Source organism: Malania oleifera, chromosome 1 (assembly GCF_029873635.1).
Source record: "Malania oleifera isolate guangnan ecotype guangnan chromosome 1, ASM2987363v1, whole genome shotgun sequence".
Lineage (NCBI taxonomy): Eukaryota > Viridiplantae > Streptophyta > Magnoliopsida > Santalales > Ximeniaceae > Malania > Malania oleifera.
Window position 1 is genome coordinate 148,776,059 of NC_080417.1, and position 27,722 is coordinate 148,803,780.

The 27,722-nt window shown below is 34.8% G+C and overlaps 2 protein-coding genes and 1 non-coding gene across 3 annotated transcripts; 1 reads left to right on the forward strand and 2 right to left on the reverse strand.

Moving 5' to 3' along the window:
• On the forward strand, window positions 1–3,435 carry LOC131166345 (GDSL esterase/lipase At5g55050). Its single transcript, XM_058124815.1, has 5 exons — window positions 1–395; window positions 811–947; window positions 1,347–1,592; window positions 2,067–2,316; window positions 3,119–3,435. Exons 1-5 carry the CDS (start codon window positions 98–100, stop codon window positions 3,337–3,339), a joined length of 1,152 nt encoding a protein of 383 aa, XP_057980798.1. The 5' UTR covers window positions 1–97; the 3' UTR covers window positions 3,340–3,435.
• Window positions 1,226–1,298, reverse strand: TRNAF-GAA (transfer RNA phenylalanine (anticodon GAA)). Its single transcript has one exon. It is a non-coding gene; the product is annotated as a tRNA-Phe (tRNA).
• LOC131166339 (DNA mismatch repair protein MSH5) lies at window positions 3,407–27,722 on the reverse strand. The gene is made up of 34 exons (XM_058124802.1): window positions 27,616–27,722; window positions 26,277–26,308; window positions 25,148–25,242; window positions 24,787–24,867; window positions 24,639–24,711; window positions 24,180–24,243; window positions 21,330–21,484; window positions 21,119–21,220; window positions 21,015–21,042; window positions 20,908–20,939; window positions 20,761–20,818; window positions 19,850–19,936; window positions 19,139–19,195; window positions 17,171–17,272; window positions 17,009–17,053; window positions 14,531–14,608; window positions 14,227–14,277; window positions 14,046–14,127; window positions 7,896–7,966; window positions 7,694–7,793; window positions 7,303–7,399; window positions 7,119–7,208; window positions 6,946–7,010; window positions 6,701–6,759; window positions 6,348–6,424; window positions 6,184–6,270; window positions 5,911–5,972; window positions 5,742–5,803; window positions 5,013–5,066; window positions 4,842–4,927; window positions 4,368–4,399; window positions 4,260–4,283; window positions 3,727–3,842; window positions 3,407–3,647 (listed from the first exon to the last, which is right to left on the reverse strand). Exons 1-34 carry the CDS (start codon window positions 27,649–27,651, stop codon window positions 3,570–3,572), a joined length of 2,418 nt encoding a protein of 805 aa, XP_057980785.1. The 5' UTR covers window positions 27,652–27,722; the 3' UTR covers window positions 3,407–3,569.

The following is a 27,722-nucleotide window of genomic DNA, read 5'->3' on the forward strand; positions in this document are numbered from 1 at the left end:
CCATACTTCTGGAGAGTGGAGACGGAGAGAGAGAGTAGTTCTAACTAGAAGTGCCGCAGTTTGTACGTACGTGGTGCAAGGCAATTCAAATTAACTGATGGGTTGCTATGTTAATGTTTTGTGTGATATGAGGGTTTTGTGCTGGATCATGTTCGTGTTGGTCGGAGTGAGGAGTGATGGCGGTGGTGTTTCTTCACCGGCGCCGGAGGAGGAAAGCGGCGGGGGAGGTGTGCCGGCGGTGTTCGTGTTGGGGGACTCGCTTGTGGATGTGGGGAACAACAACCACTTGAAGCTGTCTCTGGCCAAAGCCGATTTCCCCCACAACGGCATCGACTTCCCTTCCCACAAACCCACTGGCCGTTTCACCAACGGCAAGAACGCCGCTGATTTTCTTTGTACGTACCCAACTTAATTTCTCTTAATGTTTTCCGATCCAAATCCATATAAATATATATATATATATATATATATATATATAAATTTCCTGCAAGCTTTAAGAATGTCTATTATGTTATATTATGGGTATTTTCTGTCCTGCTTGTACAGTTATTTGAATTTTATTATGTTTTTTAATTTTAACCTTGTCTTTCTAACATACAGTTCAAACTTGAGATTTAAGTTTATGTGAAATGATGAATTCAAATTATAAAATTATATTAATGCATATGTAAATTCAGAACTGGAACTCTACACTTTCAAATTTCATATTTTATTGTTTCTGTAGGCTGTAGATCGATGTTAATTTCCGATTTCTATATTAGTATTCTGATAATTTTTAAATTTAAATTGTTGTTATATTATATGAAATAGCTGAGAAAGTGGGCCTACCGACTTCACCCCCATACCTGGCCCTGTTGTCCAAAAACAGCAGCGCCGCCGCTTTTCTCGCCGGCGTCAGCTTTGCCTCCGGCGGTGCCGGCATCTTTGACGACACGGACAAAAAATATGTACGTACCTGACATCATAGCGTCTTCTTTAATCTCTTCCCTTTAGCATAATCTCGGTGCTACGGAAGTTGTGGACGAGGCTTCTAGACTTGGACTTCTAAGGGCTTCTAAAATGATGGGCCGCCTAGGCTCAATCCTGGTATCATTTCCCAAACAAGGCTTTTGGCGGCCCATTTCCCAACGCAAATGCTCTCTTTCATTTTTCCCGGTACTTTTAACAGAAGTTAGATAAAAAGAGTTTTTTTTTTTTTTTTTTTTTAAAAAAAACAATGATAAAATGCGGTGAGCGTGGATCGAACACGCGACCTTCAGATCTTCAGTCTGACGCTCTCCCAACTGAGCTATCCCCGCTCTTTGATTTTAGGGTCGAATTTATTATATTATTAATTTTTGATACAGCGTCAGTCAATTCCTCTGACGTCGCAAGTGGACGACTACGAGAGGGTGTACGGGGAGATTGTGAAGGAGCTAGGGTCAGATGCTGCAAAGGCACGCTTGTCAAAGTCGATTTTTTTTGTCGTGATTGGAAGCAACGACATCTTCGCGTACTTCAAGTCGGGCAGAAGCGGGTCCAGGCTCCGCAGCTCTTCCACCCCTCAGCGCTACGTGGATTTGATGGCTTCCACCCTCAAAGCTCAACTTAAGGTGCCTAAATCTAAATCCAACGTATCAATGGCCGGGAAAGTTGAAATTTTTTATCCATTTATTTGGGGTAACTGTTAAGCGCCTTGCAGTTTTTCTTTTTTCCTTTTAATCAAAATCCACCCCCAAGCCAAACTCATCCATTTTTAAATTTAAAAATGATCCGAAAGTCACTATTCTTAGTTTGTATGTGTGTGATATATCAAGTTTAAATTGTTTAGATTTTTACAATCGTGAAATTTTTCACATTATTTGATATTTTGATAGAAATAATTTTTTAAAAGAAATTTTAAATAATTTTATATTAAATTTTATTCAACTTCAATAAAAATTCAAATTAAATATAGGATCATGATTTTATTTTTTTTTTGATTCAAAATTCCAAATGGACACTGCATGATAGAAGCTTAGATTTGAACCTGATAATCTATTCTCAATGATATAATGGAAATGATCCATTTTCTTCATTTGTTGCAGCGGATGCACGGCCTTGGGGGGCGTAAGTTTGTGGTGGCAGGGATTGGGATGATCGGGTGCTGTCCTTCGCAGAGGCTTAAAAATGAAACAGGAGGATGCCATGAGGCAGAAAACTATTTGTCCCTCCAGTACAACCAGCTCCTCACATCCAGCCTACAACAACTCAAGTCTGAGCTCCCCGACATGAAGTACACCTTCTTTGACACCTACGCCGTCTTGAACAACATTTCCCAGAAACCAGCTGCTTATGGTGCGCTAAACCATTAATTTTTCATTATCCAAATCTCACTAAGAAAAATCCCAATTCTCCACAAATTTATCTAATTTTTCTTTCCACATTAATATAAAGAATCACTTTTTTAATATTTAGTTATCAAAAAAATGAAAAATAATAATAACTAACATATATTAAATTAATGAACAAAATTGAATCTTACAAAACATTTACTTAAGTATTAAAACCAAATTGGCTTTAATAATCCCAAGATCTCAAATTTAATTCCCCTCTTATAATTTACCTAATGAATTTTCAAGAATACATTAAACGATGGGTAACAATGTTTCATTTTCATGATTTGATGCTAACCTGAGTTGATCCAAAGGATCCGCCTAAGTTAAAAGAGTCCAAGTCATTGAAAAAAAATTAACATTTCATTTTTAAAATTTTTAATCATATTAAAATAAATTTTTATTTTCACAAGCATTTTTTTTACAATAGGAAAAGAAAAATATAAAAAAATATTTTTTTTATTATATCCTCTCTGTTAGTTAAATAGTCCGAAAACTAACAATTTGTTCTAATATGAATAAGAATTAATATTATATATATATATATATATAATATATATATATATATATAATCAAAATTTTGCTTATTAATTTTTCTATATTTTATTTTCTTTCTCATTTCCGACCAAATACAAATAAATAAATTCCTCTGCATTTTTCTCTCTTTTTTCTTTCTCTTCTCTACTTCTGGGCTTTTATTTGTATAGCTTCTTTCCCTTGTGTGGTAGAAAGTTAACTTGAGCTTTTTTGGGTGTTAATTTCAGGATTTAATGAAGTCAAGGCAGCATGTTGTGGGCTTGGGGACCTAAAAGCCAGGGTTCCTTGTCTGCCAATAGCAAGCTACTGCTCTGACAGAAGGAGCCATCTGTTCTGGGATTTTTTCCATCCAACGGAGGCCACTGCTCGCATCTTCGTCGAGAATATATTTGATGGGCCACAACAGTACGCCTCTCCTGTCAATGTTAGGCAGCTAGTTGCTCTGTAAAGTGTAAACCATGAAGCCCATTGGGCCTCAGCTCATAAAAAGGCAGAATTCATGCGACACCCCTGAATCAATGCAAATTATAACTAGACGTGTCAATTTCTTTTCCTCTTCTTCTTTTTTCTTTTCTCTGGTTTTGAGTCAAATTTTTTTTAAGGAGAAAATCATTAATCATGTATATCAGAGCTTTAGATGAACATGGGAAAGAATTGGATACTCGAGTTGTGTGGGACTTAAGGAAAAATGTCCTGGAAAAAGAGCTTGAGATTGCCCTTTGCTGGATCAAATGCCAGCATCTTGTCCACTGCCCCCTGCGTTTAATTCAGCCAGTGAGAACAGAGTAGCTCACATATATTGTATGATTTATATCTGCCTAATAAACATTAACACCTTGTATTGCTCGTCTTGAGCTTGTATCTTCTCGCTGCACAATCGCTCAATCTGCTTATTATTTCCGACAGCATTTGATACGGAAGCAGCCCTCTCAATGACTTCCTTAGGGACTCCTGCAAGAAGGATGATAATAGCATCAAGCATGGACCCCCTAATAATGAGTACAAAAATTGGTTTTGTTATTAATATCTATCTGCATAGGCACCAAATAACAGAGCATGTAAATAATTTGCATGTAAATGATGATATAAGGTTGCTAACATAAAATTATTAAGCCCATTCTCTCACACACACAAGCAGTTGTACCACAGGAGTCATGGCTAATGGGTCGGTTTTATCTTCAGATTCACTTATGCAGTGTACATAAAGAGCTAAGTCTGAAATTATCTCCACATTCAACTATGCAGTAGCAGCCAAAAAACCAAACATGGCTCAAAGAAGTTAACAGAAGTTGAAGATTCCCTAGCCCCTGATTAGATACCAAATTTATAATATGCATTTATTATGCTTCCATTATGTTTGAAACGTACCAGCAAGTAACGCACAATAAAGTCCTGCAAAACATAACTGAGGTGTATGATTTCCACAACTTTTTCCCATATGAATCTTCAACATAAAGAGGCAGGTAAGACACTAACCATAGCTAGGCAGTGCATGTCCAGGAACTAACCTGCCAGACATGAACCAAGTGGATGAACAATTCAAGCTTTCATAATAAAGTATGTACTGGTGAGAACAATAAATTAATAAACAATGCATCTCCCCAATAGTCCATGTAGATGAGGCAACATCCACAACTAAAGCACACCAGTCCCCAGTCAACTAGCCTAAGCAATCAAGAATACTTGCTCAGCTGCCACCTTGACGCGCGTAAATGCTTGCACAAGTGGCAACGTGATTATTCCGGGTAAGCAGAGTAAATAATAAATCAGATCAGTAGGGCCATTAATTGTAGGGGAAGTGTTTTATGGGACCATTCCCCATGCTCTTAATAGGACACCAGCCCTGGAAGAAAACTATTTAGCAATTTTTCATGAATCAGTCTTCTCTATCTTGCATAAAACAAAAGTATTTCTGACAGTAACTAGATAGAAAGGACAGCATAAAAATACCGATACAGGAACACAATGTCTTCAGCATTTGTATAATTGTCATCAGGCCTCAGCACACTCATGGTGTAAAATTTGATGTTCTCAGACTGGAATCAAGTCAACTAATATAATGTCACTTTCTTGACATGGAAAACATGGAATGTGGAGTAGCAGATCTGAGCTAATGAATACCTTTCCTAAGCAGCCTTCATTAAATATCTCAGTCAAGTGAGTGCACACAAGAACCTGCAAATCAGTATAGCATCACTGGTCCTTATAGGAATCAGTCTTAACACTGTTAAAAGTTCTGCCACACAAGGGAAGGATATAGAAAAAATTCACCTAGCTGGTAGGTCTCTAATATGTTGTTCCAGATCTATTATCTTCAATTTTCTGCTAAAAATGCTTAGGTTTCTCAAAAGTGTAAGTTTTAACATGGGCACTTCGCTCTCTGTATTACTGTAAGCTTGCGTTAGATTACCACTTTACCTAAAAGCTTAAACTGTTAGGTTGTGGTCCAACAATGTATATCAAGCCTTCCCCGCACATGCAGCCCACTTGCACGTGGAGAGATGGCATACAATGAATAACACCCATATTGGGAATAAGATAATTTTTTAACAAACTTACATTAAATGTGGGCAACAAGACTAGAACTCAGGACCTCCTGGTAATCAGCTTCCATATCATGTTACATTTACTACTTTACCTAAAAGCTTAAGTTGTTAGGTTGTGGGTGAGCCAACAATGTATATCAAGCCTCAACAGCTTGACTATTGTTTAAGTCCCATAGAATAAAGTGGGATGTGAAAATATTGAAACAATAAAAAAATTATTTCTTAATGGGAGGTCTACTTCTTAGGATCTAGTAATCATAATTATATTTATATGTGTTTCTTATAAAAAGAGAGAACTTCAAACCTTTGGAGGGTCATCAAATTCAACAAAATGATTTATGGCTCCACCAAGAAGACCAATGCCATCTGAAATAAAAAACGAGAATACCATTTAACCACATGGTAACTGCAAGATGAAAATCCAACCTCAACTATCTTAAAAATAGAAGTTGAATCATGTCAAAAAGACTAACCTTCCGTAAGAGTTCCTTTACCAAATTCATCCAACAAACATAAAGATCGTGAAGTTGCTTGCCTAGCAAAAGGTTTTTATATGTGAGATGAATTTTGAGAATATGATAAAGCTTGAATTTTGAGAAATCAAGTAATTTAGTTTTTTAAAATTTTAAATAATAAAAAACCTTCCAATTTCATTGCTCTAAATTTCACACTCGTTGATGTAGCAGCCAAAAAGTTTTAGCATACATATTAACATGGTCCAATTCTGAGAGTTGCATTTGGAATACCTTAGCATCATTCCTACTTGATGGAGGTCAATCATAAATGTTGATTGCTCAGCAGTCATAAGCTTGCTCCCCATTGCACAAAATATCCTATATAATGAAATTGTGGTTAGAATGTCATTCAGATATGTAACTGCTGCTCCAAGAAGAATGCTTCCAGGTAAGACCTATCAGTCAAACCCACAGTTGCAGCATCTGCAGGTACAAAACTCCCAATATGAGCAAGAAAAACAATTAGAGCCACCTGGAAAAAAAAAATGCAAGACACATAAATCGTAGCACGTGTTGTATTAGAATAATAAAAGGAACTGCCACATATCTGCGACTGCCTGCCAAACTGACACAACAACCAAAAGGAAAAGCTAAATTGCACATATGGTCCCTAAAATGTGTTGTGTGACTGTCTGTCTAAACATAAGTATAACTTCAAGAACAGGAGGATACAGCATAACAAATTATTAGTATTCACAAGAAATAATTATAGGAAGACATTTATTACACAGTTCATATAATCACTGACCTGCTTAATGTAGATACTTTTCCCTGAATAATTAGGACCAGTGATGATATTGATCCTTCCTGAAATGACACAACATTTAAAGATTAGAAAATATTACCAGTGCAGTAAATGTGCAACCTGAGTTTAGCATTGTTAGGTTAAGTAGAGAAAAGATAAATAATAAATAAATAAACAGATAAATATATAAGAAAGAAAGAACAGAATTTGAGAACAAATATGCAAGAATAAATAAATGATCCAATTACCATCATCAAGAATCTTTGTGTCGTTGGGAATAAAGGTGTCTACTGTCATTTCCTGCAAAATATGTCTGGTAATCATATGATGACTTCCGTTAGTTCCATTACTGCTAAATTTAGTTTTTTTAATATAATGCAAACAAAAAAAGGAGCTATACAATCTATTAGATAGCCATTACCTTCCATTTTGTATATCAAGCAAGATATCTGTTGTCAAAACAGGCCTCACATAATTGTTCTGACGAGCAACCAATGCCAGTGACAAAACACTGAATAACAGCATGAAGAAATTGAGACAAGTACATTGAGATAGAAAACAACTCCACAAGGGCTTAACAAATGGTAGGTTAGAATAATTCCTACCAATCCAGCTCGGCCGCAAAATTCACAGCCTTAAGCAGAGTTCTTGAGAGCAGAAGTATATGAGACACCAAGTCTCTAGTAATTGCCCTCTCCATGTCTTCAACAAAGAGCATAAGGATGAAGAAAGTAATATATGTAAACATAAATCAGTATGCACATTACCACACATAACTCTTCGCTCAACTATTTTTGACACCTCTTTTTTATTATCTAGTTGTGTAAGTGTAACCATAGGGATGGAGGAGCCACTGCATTCACTAACTTATCACACAGTTTAATCATCTTCTATACTCAACGCACATCTTCTATGTATAAACCCATGCAAAACTTAATACAAAATTCCAACCAGCTCAAAAGCTCCAATCAAGAACATAAATGAGATAGTTTTTACCTAGAATTTTATGGTAGATATCTCCTAGAAGGTTGTCCAACTCTCGTGTTTTTGATGTACGATAGAAGAATTTTTTTGAGTCTCCATCTCCATCAGAGAACTACAGATGACAGTTGCATTTTCTTATGTAGATGAGCTCATAAATAGAAGTCACATGAATTGTTCATCAACTTCATCTATCCACAACCAAACATCTACTTACTACAAATTCAAAATCTTCGAGATTGTTGAGGGTTGATTCATCAAGTTCTTCAAAAATGCACATCAAGTATCCTAAATAGAAAGCAAGGGATAAAGATTAAAATTTTAACAAAAAAGGATGGAATATAATTTAGGACTAATAAAACAACATTACAATAACTCAAAGATAGAAATATCACATTACTGAATCTAAACCATCTTGGTAGTTGTAATATTTGTTACCAGCTTCTTAAAATCTTCTCTAAAAGATTTCATCATCATCAAAACAAGCATGTAGCAGTATATTAGATGCATATGGAAATAAGATATTAAAGAAACGAGAAATTTTTCCTACAAATGATTTCAACTTAGCAAACCTTGTAAGAACAATTATCTGTAAACTGATTATAGTAAATTATGTTTGGCTGATGATTTCAAAAGTTATTATTATTTTTAATGTCTTGAATTATCATTTAATAATTTGCAATTCAGAAGCCACCTAATATTAGAATTCCACTCGTGAGTTTGCTGCACGTTGGAAAAATAGAGTGAAGGGGGTGCTTATATACATGGTTGGGCACAAGACCCAATAAGCTTAAGCTTTCGGTCAAGTTGGTATTCACCCATGTATATCAGAGCAGATGGTTTGTAATTCTTGGCAAGCAAAATCGTAAGTCAAGGTGTGAAGCTAATTCTTCTAACGTGCTAATAATTGGAGGATCAAGTTTGTGACATGGGAGCTAGGATTTGTTTAAAGGCACGTGAAATGCAATTTGAGACACGTAAGGTGTGGAGATAAGATCCACTTGAGCAACTGTTACCCCCTATTTGGTTTGCGGAATGAAATTGAAGCAGGAAAGGAATGAAGGGAAGAATGGAATCAAGGAAGGAATGGTATTGCTTCTGAATTGCAATTACTATGTTTGGTCAATAACATGGAATGGCTATAGGAATCCAGTTTCAATTTCTTTCCAACACTTAATATTCTTCAACAGCTTCTATAATGGATTAAAAAATAAGTCATTTTTTATTAAAAATCCCTAATACATATTTTTTTAATTTTGTATTATTATTTTTATTTTATAATAGTGATTTTTATTTTTTTAAAATTATTTTTTTATTGTTGTTATTATTTTTTTTATTTTTATTTTTATACTAATTATTATCCTTAAAATAATTATTTATATTTTTCCTTTTTATTATTATTTTATTGTAATAATTATAATTGCCATTATAATTTTTAAAAGTTTTTATCTTTGTAATAATTATTATCCTTAAAATAGTAATAATTATTACTTTTGCACTTTTTATTATTATTTTCCATAATTATTAATTTTGCACTTTTTATTATCATTTTCCTCGTTGTTATTACTATTTAATAGCAATAAATATTATTGTTTATTGTAATTATTATTACTTGTTATTGTTTTTATAATAAAAATAACAATTAGTATTATTTTTTATTGTTATTTTTTTTTTTTAATTATTTTCATAATAGTGATTATTATTGGTGTAATTATTATTATGTATTTTTGTAATCACTGTTTTTTATTATTTTTATAATAACTATTATCCTTAATATAATAATTAATTTCCTTTTTTATTATTATTGTTCATGTTGCTATTATTTTACAACAATAAATATTATTCCTATCACAGTTATTATTAATTATTATTTGTTATTATATAGTAACTATTATCCTTAAAATAATACTTATTATTATTTTGGTTTTTTTTATTATTTATAGTGTTCTTGTTGTTATTATTATTTTAATTGTAATAAATATTATTATTAGTTGTTATTATAGTTGCTGTAATCATTATTTGTTGTTATGATTTTTATAATAATAACAATTAATATTATTATTTTTTTTGTTTGATCATTATTTTTATAATAGTGATTATTATTAGTGTAATTATTATTGTTCATTTGTTGTTATTACTTATTTTTATTATTTTTATAATAATTATTATTCCTAAAATAATAACTATTATTTTTGCATTTTTTTATTTTAATTGCTCTTGTTGTTATTATTATTTTACAATAATAAATATTATTTTTATTGTAGTTATTATTAGTTGTTATTGCTTTTATTTTTTATAATAATTATTAATATTATCTTTGTTGTTATTATTATTTTATAATAATATTTATTATTTATTATTTATTGTTATTGCAATTATCATTAGTTTTTATTTTTATCATAATAGTAATAATAATTAGTATTATTAGTATTTGTTGTCGTTTTTAGAACATTTTTTATTATAATGTAAGCTTGATTCCATGGAATGAAAATTGATTCCTGCCTATTTGAACTGGAATCGGGATTCCCCCATTTGTAGGAATCGTATTCCATTAATTCCATTCTTAATTCTACAAACCAAACGTAGGAATGCAATTCTATTCCTGAGATTTGATTCTGTAAACCAAACAGGGGGTTAGAGAATTGGGCTTGCTCTTACAAGAGGAGATGGTTTTCGCTCAAAGGGGAGAATTCAAATTGGGCTTGAGTGTTGGTGCATGTGTTCCTACGGATGTAGACACGTGGAAGAGTTGCAGTAATGAGTGGATTCCCATGGTTTCTTGTACTTTCCTATGGTTGAGTAATGGCTTCTAGTAGGTTGCATGACACTGAGTGATCAAGAATGGCTTGCATAGTTCTTCGAGTTCCTCTAGAGTAGGTTGTTCACTTTGAAGACGATGCAAGTTTTGTGTTCACTTCTAAGTTGAAGGGGCCAGGGCTAAAAGATCAACTGAAATGGTGGAACAGAAATTCCATTGGCAAAATTCACTTGAAGGAATATTCTATTTTTTAGGAACCATGAGGTGCTCCACGAAAAAGAGCTAACTCCAAGCTTCACTATAAAAAACAAAGCAAGAAGGCTACTTCTTAGGAAAGAGCTGGCCAAGGTCATTAATATGGAAGAAACTGCTTGGAAGCAGAAAACTATGGCACAATGGCTCAAAGAGGCAAACCAATACACCAAGTCCTTTCACTGAGCAGAAAATTCTCATGGAAGGTTTAACCCGTTGAATGGAGTAGAAATTGATGCCTGATGAGGGAAGATCTTGGAAGCAGATGGGACTATTAGGGAAGGCATCTGCTATTTTAACAATAACCTCTATTTTGAATCCTTTACTTGGAGACCAAAAGTTGAAGACATCACTTTCAGCACAATAATAACTATACTGCCCTGGGGCTTGAGAGTCGCTTCATTGAGGAAGAAATTCTTCAAGCTTTTATGGATTGCAATTTTGATAAAGCTCCAGGACCCAATGGATTCACCAAGACCTTCTTTCATGCCAATCGGTACCTTCTCAAATCTGACATCGTCGAGATATTTGAAGATTTTCACACTTCAGTCAGCTTTGTGAACAGCATTAACTTTTGTTGCCTTGATCCCTAAGAAGGCAGGCATCATTAACATCAAAGATTTCCATCCCATCAGCTTAGTGGGAAAAGTTTATAAACTTTTATCAAAGGTTATCAATTGACTCAAAAAAAGCAATTCTAGAAGTTATCAGACAGCACCAGCATGCTTTTGTTGAAGGAAGGAAGTTAATGGATGCAGAGCCCTCATCAGCTCAGAAATTGTGGATACCATTAGAAGAACCGTTCATAAATCCGATGAAAAAGTATTTGATCATGTTTGATGGTATTTTCTTCTCTGTCCTTAAAAATTGGGTTTTGGCAAGTTATGGTGCAACTGGATTGAATAATGCATCACAATGCTGTCCTCCATTCTCACTAATGGCAGTCCCTCCAGTTTTTTCCACTCTTCTAGAGGCTTGCAGCAAGGTGATCTCCTGTCTCTTTTTCTTTTCATCATTGCAATGGAAGTTCTAAGTCTTTTGTTAAAAAAAGCTACAAGGGCAAGACTCTTGAAGGAGCTCATTGTCAGAAGAAAAACAGAAGGGCATGGAAGTTTCTCATCTTCTCTTTGTTGTGGCAGAAGTGCAACAAATTATTAATCTGAAATGCATCCTCCTTTTTGAAGCAATTTCAGGGTTGAAAGTCAATTTGGAAAAAAGTGAGCTCATCCCCATTGGAGCTGAGGCTGACAGCATATGAATGGCTGGTATTTTCATCTGCAAGTTGGGGGACTTTCCTTTGAGCCATTTAGGTTTTCCCCTTGGAGCCAAGTTCAAGGACGAAAGAGTTTGGAAGCCCATTGTTGAGAGGATTGGGAGGAACAAAAAACTAGCAGGTTGGAAACAAAATTACCTCTCCGTAGATGGAAGACTTACCCTCATCAAAAGTGCTCTCTTAAATCTCCTGCTGCGCTATATGTCCCTCTTCCACATCCCATTCTCACAGGCCAAAAGGCTTGAAGATATCCAGGAAAGATTCCATTGAAGGAATATGGGACAGGTTTTCAAATACCATTTGATTAAATGGGAGTTGTCAAGCAACCAATTCAAACAAGTGGCTTGGGTCTTAAATCTCTCTCGCTTTTCAACAAACCCCTCCTTGATAAATGGCTCTGAAGATTCATGAATGAGAGGGTGTAGTTTTGGAGACAGGTTATTGCTTCAAAATTGGGCCTTAATCGCAATGGATTGACATCCAAGGAAATTAGAGAACCCATTGTGTGGGTGAATGGAAATGGATTAAAAAATGTAGGGAGACTTTCTTGTCTTCATTCATTCTGAATTTGGTAATCAGGACAATATCTTCTTTTAGCATGACATATGGTGCAGCCTCACCCTACCTAGCACTCAATTTCCTGATATTTTCAGTTTGGCCTGTGATAAGGATGCTCTAATAAATATGGATTTTCGTCCCTCAGACAATGGAGTAAATTGGGTATCAATTTACAGAACCATCAATGGAAATTTCAATTTCAGTTTAAAGAAATTATAGAAACTTAAAGTAAATTATGGAAATTATGAATGAAACTTCAGGAAATATTCAAATATATGGTTCTAATTTAGAATCAAACTGAGAAAGCCCCAAATTTTGCTTTATTTTTTCAGCTTTTAATCTTTCAAAATAAAAAATTTCAGCCTTTTTTTGAGGGCCGGGGGGAGGGAGTGAAGTTGGATTTCGTTTTTCTCATCTCCAAGATCAGTGAAAAGGAAATTTAATACCAATCTTGTACAACAATATTACTCATCGTACTAATTCTAATGAACCTAGGTGGACCATTAACAGAAATGGCAGCTTCAGTCAGCTACTTGCCTCCTTCTATGGGAAGCTGGACAAGCCTGCTGATGTCCGAACCAATTTCCCCTGGAAAGCTATCCAGAAATCTCTAACCCCCCAGAGCAGGTTTTTTGGCTTAAGGAGCATCCTTCGGGAAGGTATTGACAACTAACAACCTTCAAAAAGGGGCACATTTTTAGTTAACAGGTGCTATTTTTGAAGAAGATGGTGAATCTCCCACTCCCTTCTTGGACTAAAAACTCATGGGATCTGGCTACTTTTCTGGTCAGTCAGCTTTGGTTACAGGCTTTTAGCTAAGACTGTGGAGAGAGATTCGGGCCTGGAGAAGCATTTGTTCAAGTTGAAAGGAAAAAAGCCATGACCTTGATCCCACCCCCACCTTTTTGGATTGTGGAGGAAGAGTAACAGAAGAAGAGCATTCGGGGGAACAGATACACTGCTTCCAATCCTCAAAGATAGTGGATTTAGTATTTTGGATACTTGCATGATTCTGGATTTTTTGGACACTCCGTATCGCAGGTGATGCTTTTCTTTTTTGGCTTATTTTGCCTATATCCAGGTGGCACCCCTTCGCTTTCCTTGGATGAATTCTTTTTTTTACTAAGGAAGAAAATATAAATTCATAATGTATACTGACACAATGTATAGATAATTATTAATGACACTAAGTTATATTCAAAAACTCTCCGCACTTGTAACGGTCATGACAGTATCCTACACAGTAATATGACAAAGACTGTCACAAGCCAAGTCTCATGCTTAAAAATTAAGATATAATCAAGAATGAACTATTTTCAACTAACAGTAAGGTAAAACTCATCATTGATGAATGCCTGGCACATGAAAGAGTCAAAGTGAGCATATCATAAAACAGTGTGAGAAAAAAATAAAAAAGGGAAAAAGAGCATGGACTCCTAACCAGGAGAAAATGCTCATCTTAGATATAAAATTTCATTATCCATCAAATTTTTTGGATATAACCTGCTATGAAAATACAGACCAACCTATTTGATATAAATAAACTATGCAAGGAATAAGCTTTTCTCCACACAAACAAGGTAACCTGGCAAGTTCCATCGATGACACCTGCAATGCACTTGTATAATCAAACAAAACCATATATATGCGTTCTCATATTCAAATTATCATCGAATTTGATCCATATAACGACCAGATAACTAGCACCTCTTCCAGAAATTCTGGCAATTCTTCATATATCTCCCTCAGTTCGTCCAGCTATATATCAACCAAGAGTAATATTCATCAAAAGGGCACAAAAATCAAAAGAAAAGATCAATAAAACCTTGCCATAAGCACAAACATATCAAGCCAGTGCAGAGTAGGAATTTTGTTATAATCAAACTAACCATATAAATTATGAAATATTAAGAAACATGAAGACTGGGGGTGGAAATGGTGTGCATCAATACCATGAAAATACAAGAATAAAGAAAATTCACGCATAAAAATATCAACGCTGACGTCAAACCTCATCACAGAATCCATCTTTAACAATAGTCCCATAGCCCTTCTCTTTACTTCTATTTACATCAATGACACCAATTACCTACAAAACCAAATTCTAAATGATATCACCATCACAGAAGCATAAAACATTTATAGGATCAAAAGAGACCATGCCAACAAAATAGTTGTGCAAAAAATTATAGAAAAGCATACACAATTCCTAGTTTGCAACTAAAACAGAGGTTCTTGCAAACAAACCAATAAATCTTGAGGTCAGAGAAAATAAATGATGTCATAAATTTTGAAAAGAATAAATTTAACATGATGGACCTGATGGAAAAATCTCTTCTTTAATCTAGTAACCTAATCCATTACCTAACATCGAATCCGTTCAGAGAGAGAGAGAGAGAGGAAGGGAGAGAGGAAAAGCAGATAATAGTAACAGCATACCCATTTTCATAGAGTAAGAAAAAAAAACAAACTTTAGAGACATAAGCTTGTTAAAACGTAGGGGGCTACCATGAATAGGTAAAAATGCAAAAAGTATGGCAAATGAATAATATAAAGCATTAGAGCCATTCTTTTATGAGACAGCATAATTATTCAAAAAACAATACTATTCTTGCAATTCCATTCAGTTACAAGGTTTGCCTTGACAGCTTCCCTCGGTTTTGGGTTTTTTGCGTATTGGTTAGGTTCTTAATTTAAATTTCAAAGGAGGTTCCATGTCATAGGATCAAGCCACAAGGGTAGAATGTGTCCATTATAAAATGAAAAGGGTTAGCTATTGAACGAGCAACAGATACCCACAGCAGGAGTTGCCAGCTTACTGCTAAAAGGTTGGACAGGGATAGTCTGCTTGGAGGAAAGTGCAACTATCCAAAGGTTAAAACGGCTACAAGACATCAGTTTTTCACAGCTATTCACAAACCAAATTTACCAAATATACAGGTTATTATCTTGGTTGAGACACTTTTCATGTCATTCCCGAGGATTCAATGAAATCATCTGTGGTGAACTAATGGCAGAGCCATTTGGTGTGTTACACCCTAAATAAGTCTAGAGTCTCAAAGGAGTTCTACTTTTCTACAGGGAAAAATAAATAAATAAATAAATAAATAAATAAAAAATAAAAAAAGGAAGAAGGAAGGCTCCTAGATAGTATAGATACCATATTGAGAAAATGGCAAGGATTTGAGAGGACTTGCCTCGCGGATTTAAATAATACTGCTAGTTCCAAAGGAGGAGACCAATATTTCAGGGGGAAAAATGAACAAAAGCAATAAGACATCAAGAAAAAAAATGAAGGAAAAAATTCCATGTATCCCAACAGTTGTTTTCTAATGCACACAAGGGGAGGAGCAGGGAAAGGCAGGTGAAGAAAAGCAAACGATGGCAGAAGTCAAATATGCTGACAATTAAACAACATATACCGTTTCCAAACTTTACTAAGAGTAATTGAAATATAATTTTCACCAGAACCCAAACTACCAAAAAAAAGGCTAAAACATAAGAGTGCTCAGTTAAAAACTTGTAGGTAATATGAGATTGACTAAATGCTTTGCTTGCTGAGTATAATTCTGCCACCATTAATGCATAACAATGCTTTTGGATTGACATAAACAGAACGGCTGCGTCCACTTCCACAAAAATTGGAAGCCATGCTTTTCCAGATCATATCAGCACAATATAGCTTGATTTTGACAACCATGATGCTTCATCCATTAAAGAATGAACTTTCCCAAAAAAAAAAATCTTGTTTTTGGCCCAGTGACACCAAAGAAGTGGGAAGGGCATGAATTGAGTGATTCAAATTATTCTTGTGAAAAATAAAATTAACTGTGATGTGTGAAGCAATCAATCTAAGTATTAATTTAGTCATTGAATTTATTTGGGCAGTTTAAATTATTGATCAAGGTCATTAATTTAAATTAAAATACAGGCAATCCTACACATGGAATCCACCTTCAAAAATCTTCTCAATCAAATATAGTATTCCTAGAATCATAAAATAATCAGGGGGATAGTCTTCAAATTTCAAAAGCTATATACGCATATAAGGATAACATTAACTTTATAAAGCATTATGAGTAATTGCTTTAAATATAACACACAAATATTATCTAACCATCAAAAATGTACATTCAAGCATTCAGTGAACACAAAACCATAAGATGGGCTCAAGGACCAAGGCTCAGCTCAACAAGCAGTCATCAACCAAAAATCAAATACATATATACTGTTAAAGTTTGCTCTGAGATGTCTAAAAGCTGCCTCCTTGAAACCAATCAGTCCAAAATAAATAATATAAACATAATCACTTAAACTTCATTCAACAAAGCTAGCACACATCAACTTCATTAAGCAAAAAAAAGCTAAGGTTTGTTATTATAAAAATCAAAATCAATCCCTTGGTGTTAGCACCAGCCATTTGCACTGACAATATTAGTTGAAGCATAACCCAACCAAACAAAATATAAGGGAACTAGTATAGACCAACCAGTTCATGGACATAAGCCAACTCTGTTGTAATGCACAAACTAGCCTGCAACAAAATGAAACATATATATAGATGCAGGAATTAGTTATTAAGTACATCTAGGAATCATATAGTATCATATTACTTTACAAGGAATACACAATTTAAGGAAAAATTTGGCACCTTTTCAATAATGTCCAAATTTAAGTACTTTACATGCTCTTGCAAACTTTCTGAAATGCCAACTTCAAATATCTTGTTCACATGTAAAAGTGAACAAACACTCTACAAGGAAAAGCCAAACAATGAAATATTTTACCAATAATTCCAAAATGTTTCAAAATTGTTTGAAAAAAAAAAAAAAAAACATAGTTTAATAGCAGAGTAGGCATCATTCCAGAAAAGGTTCAGCATACCCAAAGTTCTTCTTAAGGGTCAAATTTAGTAGTTATTTCATCAATGCTTGAAAATAAAATCCAATACCTACGACATTTTGATTTTACTCCAACTCATTTGTTATAAAAATAATTAAGATACCAAACGAAATTATCACTGAAGTGCGAAGTTATAATTCTTTTATAGTAAAATAGGTTTTGGGTTAAAAGAAGAATATGTTTAAAGAAGTGCAAAGAAATTTTTTCAGAAATTCCACTTGAGAATTTGTCCAAAAATTGAGTGGTTTATGAACATTGTTGGGTCCAAGAAACAGTGGCTTAAGCTTTTGGGACAAGTTAATGCTCACTCATGTATAGCCTGCACATAAAGACTCCTCTGGTGCTAACAAGTGGTATTAGAATTGACAATTAAAGTTGGTCACAAGTGTTATGCATGGATCCTGCATATGTAGACTGATGAAAGAGGAGTGATGGATCCAATGAATGCTAATCCCATAAATGAACTCACATAATTTCTTGGCTTTTGGCTTTCCCATGGTTGAGTAATGGCTCGAGGTAGCTTAAGAGACATAAAATGATCAAGAATGGCTTCCATTCAATGGGTAGTAATTAAAACTCACAAGTGAAGGGGAGATTGGTGAGTTTGTCCCACATTGGAAAATTGACAGGAGGATAAGTGGTTTATATATATGGTGAGGTTCAAGACCTAATAACTTAAACTTTTGGGTCAAGTTAGTGTTCACTTGTGCATATCAAGCCTGCAAGTGAGGACTCCCTGGTGCAAACCAAAAAATTTAAGGGTAGGATAACCATGCAATAAAATAAACTCACCTTGCATGCTTTTTGAAGCTTTCTTTGTGACAGTTTGCTTTAACAGATGCTATAATCAATGTAAACAACACTAGTATCAAAGTCCAGTGTGTACGACACATTAGATGTAGTGGCTCCCAAATACACAACTACAATGTGAATGTGAATCTGCTAGGTTAAATGTCCCCCAATTCTTTGAAGTCTTGAGGGCAGACCATAAAAGATGCAAGTGACATATTGAGCAAGTGTCTTATGCACCCATTGTCTGAAATTTCACAACAAAGTGCAACTGAAAATTGTTTATTATCTTTGAATTGGCATGTTTCTCTTCCACTCCCACATCTTTTGATGTAAGTTAAATAAACTAGTCAATGTTCAAAATTAGCTCATTGTCACTCCCACGTCCACCCACTTCTCAAAGTTTCATTTTCCTTATTGTCAAACAATGGTGGGCAACTATACTGGTCTGTTTCTTCCTCGATAACAGTGAAGGTGCAGAGAACATCTTTTAATTTTTCAAGATGGACTTGATATCCTTTCAATTGCAGGATGGTTGTTATGCATGTGGGTGTGTGCATGCGCGTGTGCATGAGTGTGGTAGGGGTGGGAGTTGTAAGAGCCAGGTAGGCAAATAAATGGTCTTTTTGGGTTCAATCTAGGAATCTTAATTGGTGGGAATTATGAGGGAATTTTTTGGCAAAAGGATCAATGGGGATAATAAAATAAGACACTCAGAATTCATCTTTAACTAGATTTTGCCATGGTAACTGTTGCTTAAAGAGCAAGCGTATCATCATGCATGATGATATGATATAACATCCCACAACAACACAGCATCCTTGGTATTTATCAGCCAGAAGCTTGACAAATATAACAATTCACACATATTTCACAAACAAGGAAAAAGGAGCTAGATTGAAACCGTAGCATAGGTATGCAAATTTACCTTCAAAAATGCTGTCCAGTCACCACTTGTGCATATGGAACTTGGAGAGTTGAATTTCTTCACACATCCCCCAAAAAAACATGCAAACATAAATTTTCAGAATACAAATAAATATGTTTGCCAAAGTAATGCTGCCTTACAAATAGTCATTTTTACTAGAAGATAATGGAGAAAGGGGAGAACTATTATATTGTTCCCTAATTAAACCATAGTTTGGGCTAATCTTGTAATGTGTAACTGTTAGGCTATGATTGTGTATTGATGCCAAGCCAGAATCTCAAAATTCCCACATTTCAGTACAGTGAAGGAATTATATAAAAGTAAATTAAGAGAGATATGAAGAAAAAAAAGTTCAGAAAATATATTTTTAGCGTGCAGTAGTTTAACTAATTGCAGAACAAAGCTTGATTCTTGATACCTTATTTTGGAAGGGAAATAATATGAATCTGGGAGAGAAAAGAGAAGCAGAAAGAAAAATAACCATAGTAATGCAAGACCAGTTAGCAAGAAAGAAAAGGAAAATGAAAACGAAGCAACGAAAAGTTCAGTTATGCCTTTATAATTTAAGTAGTTACTTTTGGACCCATAAGCCCATTATTGCATCAATGCCCATACTTGCTAAACAGATAAGAATTAAAACTAGGTTTATGAACATTATTATTCAAATGAGAATAAACACAAAATCCTTCTGCCTTGTTCTCCATCACATGCCTTGAGTATGTGGGGAATGTCCTTCACAGCCTTAAGTGCTTCACGTAAAGAAACCATCAGTTCTTCAGAACAAAGGAAGAAAGATATCTAGATCCCATTAAAGAAAATGAACTTCCATTAAAGATAGATAAAACTATGAAATTCAAAATTTTAAGTATCCAATTCTTAATTATTGTTTACCCAGAAAACTCATCCTTATTCATGGGTTTGAAGAACAGTTTTCTTAATACCATGTATTCAGAACCTTCATCCAAATCATCTTCATCAAGCCCTCTTTACAATGCTTTCATTTGATGTGGTCTTTTTCTGGTACTTCACTCTACTTTCTAGTTCAGGCCCAATAAAACTGTTAAAGCTTGATATATGTTATTGGCCCACAACTTAATAACTTAAACTTTTAAGAGGTAATCAAACATGGCACCAGAGCTGGTAACAGGAGGCCCTGGGATTCTACTCTTGTTGCCCACATTTATCATGTGGTGTTTAAAAAATAGTTGTATTCCCTGTAATGAGTATTTTCGTTTGTTAATCTCTCCACGTGCTGTTGGGTTGCACATGCAGGAGGGTTTTAAAGCTTGATATGCATTGTTGGCCACATCCTAACAGCTTAGAATTTTAGGTAAAGTGGTAATCTAACATGGTGCCAGAGCTGGTTACCAGGAGATCTTGGGTTCTAGTCTTGTTGCCTGTGTTTATCATGTGGTGTTTAAAAAAAAATATTGCATTCCCTACCATGGGTGTTATTTATCATTTGTTTATCTCTCCGCACGCTGTATGGCTGCACATGCGGGGGAGTGTTAAAGCTTGATATATGTTATCGCCCCACAACCTAATAGTATAAACTTTTAGGTGAAGTGGTAATCTAACAAAAACCAAAGTAGTTCAAAGACAGTTTGACAACAAAAGGATACAGCATTTAGACGATTGTTCAGATTTTCAAGGTCCAGTATAGGTCTCAGGAACCAGTTTCTGAATTAATTCAAAACAATTACCCAATTGCTCGGGTGAGAAATAACAACAAAAGCAGAAGCATCACAAATTGCAAAATGGAAATTTACCTCAAGAGACGTCTGCCCATAGGTGTTACACACTGAATGGAAGAAAAATGATTCAGTCCATATCCTGGAGATATTCTAAACTTGAAAACCTCTTAGTTGTTATGTACCTTATTCATCATCCCAAAAACTGAAAACCTGCAGGTCAAGAGTTCAGTAAACGTTCACAATAAACAAGAAGTTATCGAAAACTTTTCAGCATGTATCCAGGTACCCTTCTTTCGATCTACCAATGCCCATGTGGCTTGGATGCTTGTCTATTTGGAAAATCTGCAATGCCTCATGTGCTGCCGCATCAAGTTTGAGAAAATTGTTTCTATTTCCAGTCATTAAGTTGCACCTTGCAGTACAAGTTGCATATTTTGAATTATTTATGCTCGCATTATAGAAAAATACTAGAATGAACTTAACATGTTCAAAGATACAATGAGATTTCTGTGACAGAATCAATTGTAATTGATGCATTCCCACATTCCTTCTGCTCAAGGGTATCTACAATCCTTTCATTCTCTAGTATGGCAAGAAGACCCCCACTTGCACGAACTTGAACATCACTTCCGATATCCATCATAGAACTCAGCTGCAATTTATAAAAGAGCAAAAAAACTATTTTACATATCTGGATAGACAAAATGATGCTCTTCCATTTCACTGTTATTTTGAAATAATCAGGTAATCAAGGACAAAAAAATGCAGCCACAGAAGAGAGGGGTGGGTGCACACATGGTTGGTCAATTTCCACGTGACTGACTAGCGACTATATTAGCATTTCCATGGGAATGGATTATGAAAAAGAATCCACAATAATAAGTAGCCTTGCTGCGCGTGCTTTTGTGTGTGTGTGTGTGTGTGTAATTTAAATTTTTTATAAAAAAAAAGACTCATAGGTCCACAACTGTGAACTGGTATAGACTTTTAAACTCAATTCCAAGTTGTGCAATCAAACATTGGAAAAGATTTAATCAACCATTAGACAAATTTTAGACTACCAACTGCAATGGAACAGTCTAACATTTTCTTTGTGCTTTATAAATAACATTTTTCAGAATTTTCAACAAGAATTTGGTTTCTATGTCCTTTTTCTAGTAGGGAAAAAAAATCCAAAACTCAACTTCACTACCACAACAGGGATGCCTTCAAGTGTTTTGCAACTTAACTAGGAATAGGGAAGAAAGATATTAAATAAATTGGCATATTCAACAGAAGGCTTTCAATGAGGATCAACTCTGCACCCCGACCCCCCTACTCACCCCAAAAGATACTTTTGAATGTGGCTTGAATTTAGAGTTTATCTTACAGCACATTAGTGGACCAGATGATTGATCCTTCAGGAATATGTAAACCCATCAAAACCAAGACCAGGTATTCTTTGTAGGCATAATAAGTCGACCAGTGTTGGTGACCTATTTCGTTTGGAGTTATTCTTTGGTAATGTTTCAATTAGCTTTAGTAGTTTAGTGTTCCTATTTTGTTTATACCCGTACTACAAACACAAGAGTCCTTGAATCTAGATTAGGGTTTTGAGAATCTATAAATATATAGTCACTACTCACAAGTCCTTGAGAAGCTAATTATGAGCTCTCCTTGTTAGTTGTAAGGTTGCGCGAGCTCCAATTCCAGGGTGCATGGGATTTTAGTTTGAGTGGAAGTCTGTGAGGAATTTCCTAGAGATTGTAATTGAAGTTCTGTTCTTAGAGAGTTATCCGATGGATTAGACCAAGGCTGAATGACATAATTTGTGTGTACAGTTTTATTATGCTTTTCAGTTGCATGTTCTAACCCTAGTCCCTAGCAAATACTTACTTTCCACCCTGCCAGCCTTTTCCTCAAATTTATCAACAATTGCATCCCCAAGCACCTCTTCTTGAACCTCACCTCAAAAAGAAGACCAAGTACGAGATAGAAAGGTTCCCACTCCCAAATTTAAGCCAAAAACCACCCATCCACCTCTCACAACACAATATTCATCTTTTCCAAATGCATTATTAACCCAAACATGACTTCAAAAGAGAGGAGAATACACCTTTTAAATGCCAAATTTGTACCTCATCTTTCCTTCTGCAAAAACCAACAGTGTCATCCACAAACAATGGATGAGAAACTCAACATTCTACCCTGCACCCTCGCCACACTAAAACCTCTCAAAATTCTGCTCAAAGTACCTCTGTGATAAGGATGAAGAAAATTAGAGGATAATGGGTTCCCTTCGCTAGACTCTTTACCAGCTGAGGGAAAAACCAGAAGAAAAAAAGCTAGTTACTAAGACTAAGAAGCTGGTGGAGTAGCTACACTTCCTCATACAAGCCCTCCAAACAGACCTGAACCCCATTCTTTCCGAGATATACAACGGAAAAAGATTCCCAGGACCATAAGTGATGCAGGGGCAGTATCAAGGTTCTGCAGCCATGGGTGAATTTAGAAGAAATAGAAGAGAGGAAGGAAAGGGAAGGGTGGAGAGAGGAGATACCAAGGGGGAACTCACGTTCAATTCAACAATTCAAATTCATTGACAACTGCCTAAATCATGGCTTTCACATACTATTTATAAGAAAGCCTCTAAACACATGAAATTTCACACATACCCCTAAAACTACATTGCATTACAAACATACCCCTAGAATACATAATTCCTACAAATAAGCTCCAACATGAATAATCCTTATATAAGCAAACTACACACACATACTTAAACAACTAACTAACTAAGCACATTTGGGTTTCGGACCCAATAAACCATTCACTATATTCTTTGACATAGGCCTCCTAATTGGGTTGAAATGATCCATCCAAATAACCGCTTCTCATCCTACATCAATAAGCTTTCTCCATGTCTAGTGTACAAATGACTCCCAAGGTGCTATAAGAACCAGAACCAAAATAAGAATCTGCCTTCCCTCCAAACCATTCTAGCTCTTGCCTACCAAACACCCCATCATCCTTTTCAATCTCCCAGCCAACACCTTCACAATCAGCTTCTACACACTCAATACTAGACTAATAGAGTGGTAAAAGGGTAGTTTTTTATGTTTATTTCCTCATCTATGTAAGGAATTGGATCTATGAGAAACATTTGAAATATCAAACAATTATTCTAATAATCACTATCCTTAAAAAACCAATTAATACGATAAACAGTAGTCCAAACTACAACTTGATAATGATTTGAGAGGCTATATTAAATCAATCTGGAGATAAAACAGAGATTTTATTTCAACAATGCAGTAGGATACAAAAGATCATGAAACAGAAGTCATGCAAGTGAGTTCAGAACTTACAAAACAAATCCTCTCCTTGATGCTTAACCCTTCATCCATCCCTGTCACTCGAAGATATATCAACCTTTTTTTGGCAAGAGAGAGAGAAAGGGAGAGAGGGAGAGAGGGAGGGAGAAAGTAATTTATAAAATGAATAAAAGAGCCATGTACACATAGCTTTGTTTTAAGGAAAGAACAACATTGCAAAATATCTGAAAAGAAAATTGTTCATTTTAAAAGGAGAATTTTATAAAGTGAGTAAAAAAGCCATGTACACATACGTTTAGTTTAAGGACCCAAAGAATAACATTGCAACATATTAGAAAGGAAAATTGTTCAGTTTGAAATACCCTTTACATCAATTTGATTCAGCAAAGTCAGTATAACCTCAAAAGTATCAAACAAAAGCATCAGCATAAAATTTCTTTTCTTTTAGGAAAATTTGCTTAGCACCACCAAAATTTTCTGATGCTTTTATACCTGTGCCATGCTTGTTCATAGCTGAATATTGAACTTTTCATAAGCTTCACAGTGGGGGGCTCAGTTGCTCCATCTGCATTACTTTAGAGAGTAAAGGTCTACAAGTTGGTGGCATGGCAGTAAGTCAACCAGGACTGAGCAGTGTTACCACTTCCTTGTAAAGCAGACAAGAAGGATTCTTCGCTTTTAGTGCTTGCATAAATTATCAGGGGCTTCGCCTGATATTTAACTGAACCAGAGTGAGTCAATAAAGCTGAATAAGAACCATGAAATACACATGCCTGAAGAAGTAATCAAATCCAAAACAAATGGGAGAGGGAGAGAGGGCTTTGATCAGAAAATATTATAAAATTAATTTGAGCAAGAAGAAGCTTTGACTCAGATAAGAACATAAAATTAATTTGAGCAAGAAAGAAAGCAAGCATTCAGATCAATTACCCTTACAATTCCAAATTGAAGAAATAATTTGAAATAAACTTTCTCCTAACAAAAGGACATGAAACTCATACCTAGTTCAATTAGGGGAAAATTCATATTACCATCTTCCCAAACCTCCAGCACATGAAGTTGGCGAATACTGGAATCATAATAAGAAATTCCAACTCTGGCAGTAAAATTTTGAGCTAGTCAATTTTTTAAGTAAATTAAAATTGTCTGAAAATAGCGGTACAAATTGCAAATTACATAATATACATCAATACACCTACATTAGCCGTATCGGCCTTTTCACCACAATCATACAAATGTCAGCATTTTTCTATTGAGATAGTTCAATTAACTTTATTGGCCTAAAGTTTTTACGAAGTCTTAATGAATCTTTGTGGCACACATATCACCAATAAAGATCACCTCCTTAATCAATGGTGCAAAACTCATGCTTCAATAGCTTTTGTAACTCCTAGGGCATGTACTGTATAAAATAAGTGCTGTATAAAATCCATGCATTGCAGGTTACTTGGAAAAAATTTCTATTAATCATATTCAATCAAATTTAACTTTTTCTATCAAAGAATAAATTTTAAAGAGTATATCTGTGTCTGTGTGTGTGAAAGAACAGAGCCATATGAATGACATCGTTTCACAGAGCCATATGAAGACATTGTTTCTAGCCTTCTTTAGGGGAGCTTGTTATGCTAACAACTGTTACTTTTATGTCAGAACTTCCATTTTCCTGGTGGACTGAATAAATAGATATATTTGCCAATCTCCCAGGAAAAATGTCACCAAATTAATTCTATACAAATGTAATCTCAATTTAATTTCAACGAGTATCCAAAACCAAATTTAGCTGACTAGCCATATTAAATCCATGCCATTAGGAACTCTTAAAGTAGTTAAGTGTAAGTAAACAGCATCAATTAGGAGGGAGCAAAATTTTTTTACATATTATCATACTACATGCCCAAGAGTATGGAGTCACTTAGTTTCGACACGCTAAATAATAGTTATCATCCCCAGAGTGTTGCTTGCTCAATCCATAAAGTAATTTAACATGTAATTTGTTGTATGGGAAATTCCAAGAGAAACAGCTACCATAGGTCTTGTTCATCAAATGTCAGTTATTTTAGACACTGCTTAATGCATAAAAAATAAATATTTTCGCAGGGGGGGGGGGGGGGAGGGTTTAAGTTTTCTCACCGACGGCCATGAATGATGCATGCCATATAAACCTGCACATGAAGTCATACAAATACATTAAGCATAGAAGTTTGTGGCTTATATTGTAGCCTCGTAGGTATACTTTTCACTCTCACCAAGGGACCATTTGGATGAAGGATTTTACTTGGGAAAAGGAAAGGAAAGGAAAATAAGGAGGAAACTCATTTTCCCTTGCATTTTTCTTCTCCATTAAATATTATCAAAAATGAAAGTTTGTTTTAATACAACTAAAAATTAAGAAAAATTAAATATCACTGATATGTAAAATCGAAATTTTGTTTATGAATTTGGTTTTTTTTTTTTTTTCTCACTTTCCTCGACAACCAAACATGAAAATGTGGATTCCTTGATATTTTCCTTTTCTCTAATATTTTCTAAGTTCCAAATAGAGCCTAAATGATTTCTTAATTTATTGTCTTCCATGTTTCTTTCAATCATTACCACATCGAAGGGGGTGTGAGTTGGTAATAATATTTGTAGTTTTTTAGTAGCTGTTCTTGGTGGAAATGGGATATGAAAAAATCTCAATTTTTTTTCCTGACATATGGCATTGCGAGTGAGAAAAAAAAACGAATTCTGATTGCTTCACATTACAATTAAGTGATCAATAAACCTCAATATAACTTCATCTTCACCTCAAACTTGACAAAGGAACCACATTTTAACCAAATTAATGCATAAAAATCAGTGAATAGTATACCAATATTGTATAACCTGCGAGTCGCAGCATTCTAAATATTATGCTCATATACGTCAGCAGCTAGGTCAATTATTCACAAAATGCATGGCCAAACAATTCCATTACAACAGAGAAATATATCCACGACGTAAAAGTTTCGAATGCAAGCAGATAAAAATACTGCACAATAATTCCTTAAATATTGTTTGCTTACCTATAAAATGTTTTAAAAAATAAAATAAAATAAAACAAATCGAAACAGTGAATCAGGAATTCTATGTCACGGAACACCTGATAAGCAGAAACATCCATTCTGCTGAGCTTGAACCGCTTGTTTATTCTATTTTCTATTTTAAATGCAGCAGCAGCATGAGACGTGACTTCTGAAACGTTCTATCATTTTCTAGAGCTTTCTTAGAAGATAAGTAAATTCGATATCAGAAGAAAGTTTATAAAAATTGAAGTTTAGCGAAGCTCGATCGATGATGCATACGTTAGAATTGACTCTCTCACATATGAATAAGTTAAATTATTTAAATATACGCTTGCATTGCACAAAAGCAATGCATGCAGATGCAATTTAACTGCAATCAGAAAGATCAGAACGGTACGAAATCGAGGGAAAAACTAGAAATCAACCTGAGGCAGAGCTTCCGTCTCGTCTACTTCCTCCATCCCTAGTGCTCCGAACAGAGAGAGTGAGAGAGAGAGTGAAGGTGAGAAGGAGAGGGAGAGGGAAAGTGAGT

What these genes read in the sequence shown, in the direction of transcription:
- LOC131166345 (XM_058124815.1), top strand. Translation starts at nt 98, where the DNA reads ATGGGTTGCTATGTTAATGTTTTGTGTGATATGAGGGTTTTGTGCTGG. An exon ending in GAACGCCGCTGATTTTCTTT is followed by an intron (nt 396 to 810) that starts GTACGTACCCAA and finishes TATATGAAATAG; the next exon opens with CTGAGAAAGTGGGCCTACCG. An exon ending in ACGACACGGACAAAAAATAT is followed by an intron (nt 948 to 1,346) that starts GTACGTACCTGA and finishes TTTTTGATACAG; the next exon opens with CGTCAGTCAATTCCTCTGAC.
- LOC131166339 (XM_058124802.1), bottom strand. Translation starts at nt 27,651, where the DNA reads ATGGAGGAAGTAGACGAGACGGAAGCTCTGCCTCAG. An exon ending in TCAAGGAGAGGATTTGTTTT is followed by an intron (nt 21,485 to 24,179) that starts GTAAGTTCTGAA and finishes TATAAATTGCAG; the next exon opens with CTGAGTTCTATGATGGATAT. An exon ending in GACATTGTGTTCCTGTATCG is followed by an intron (nt 4,400 to 4,841) that starts GTATTTTTATGC and finishes CATGTCTGGCAG; the next exon opens with GTTAGTTCCTGGACATGCAC.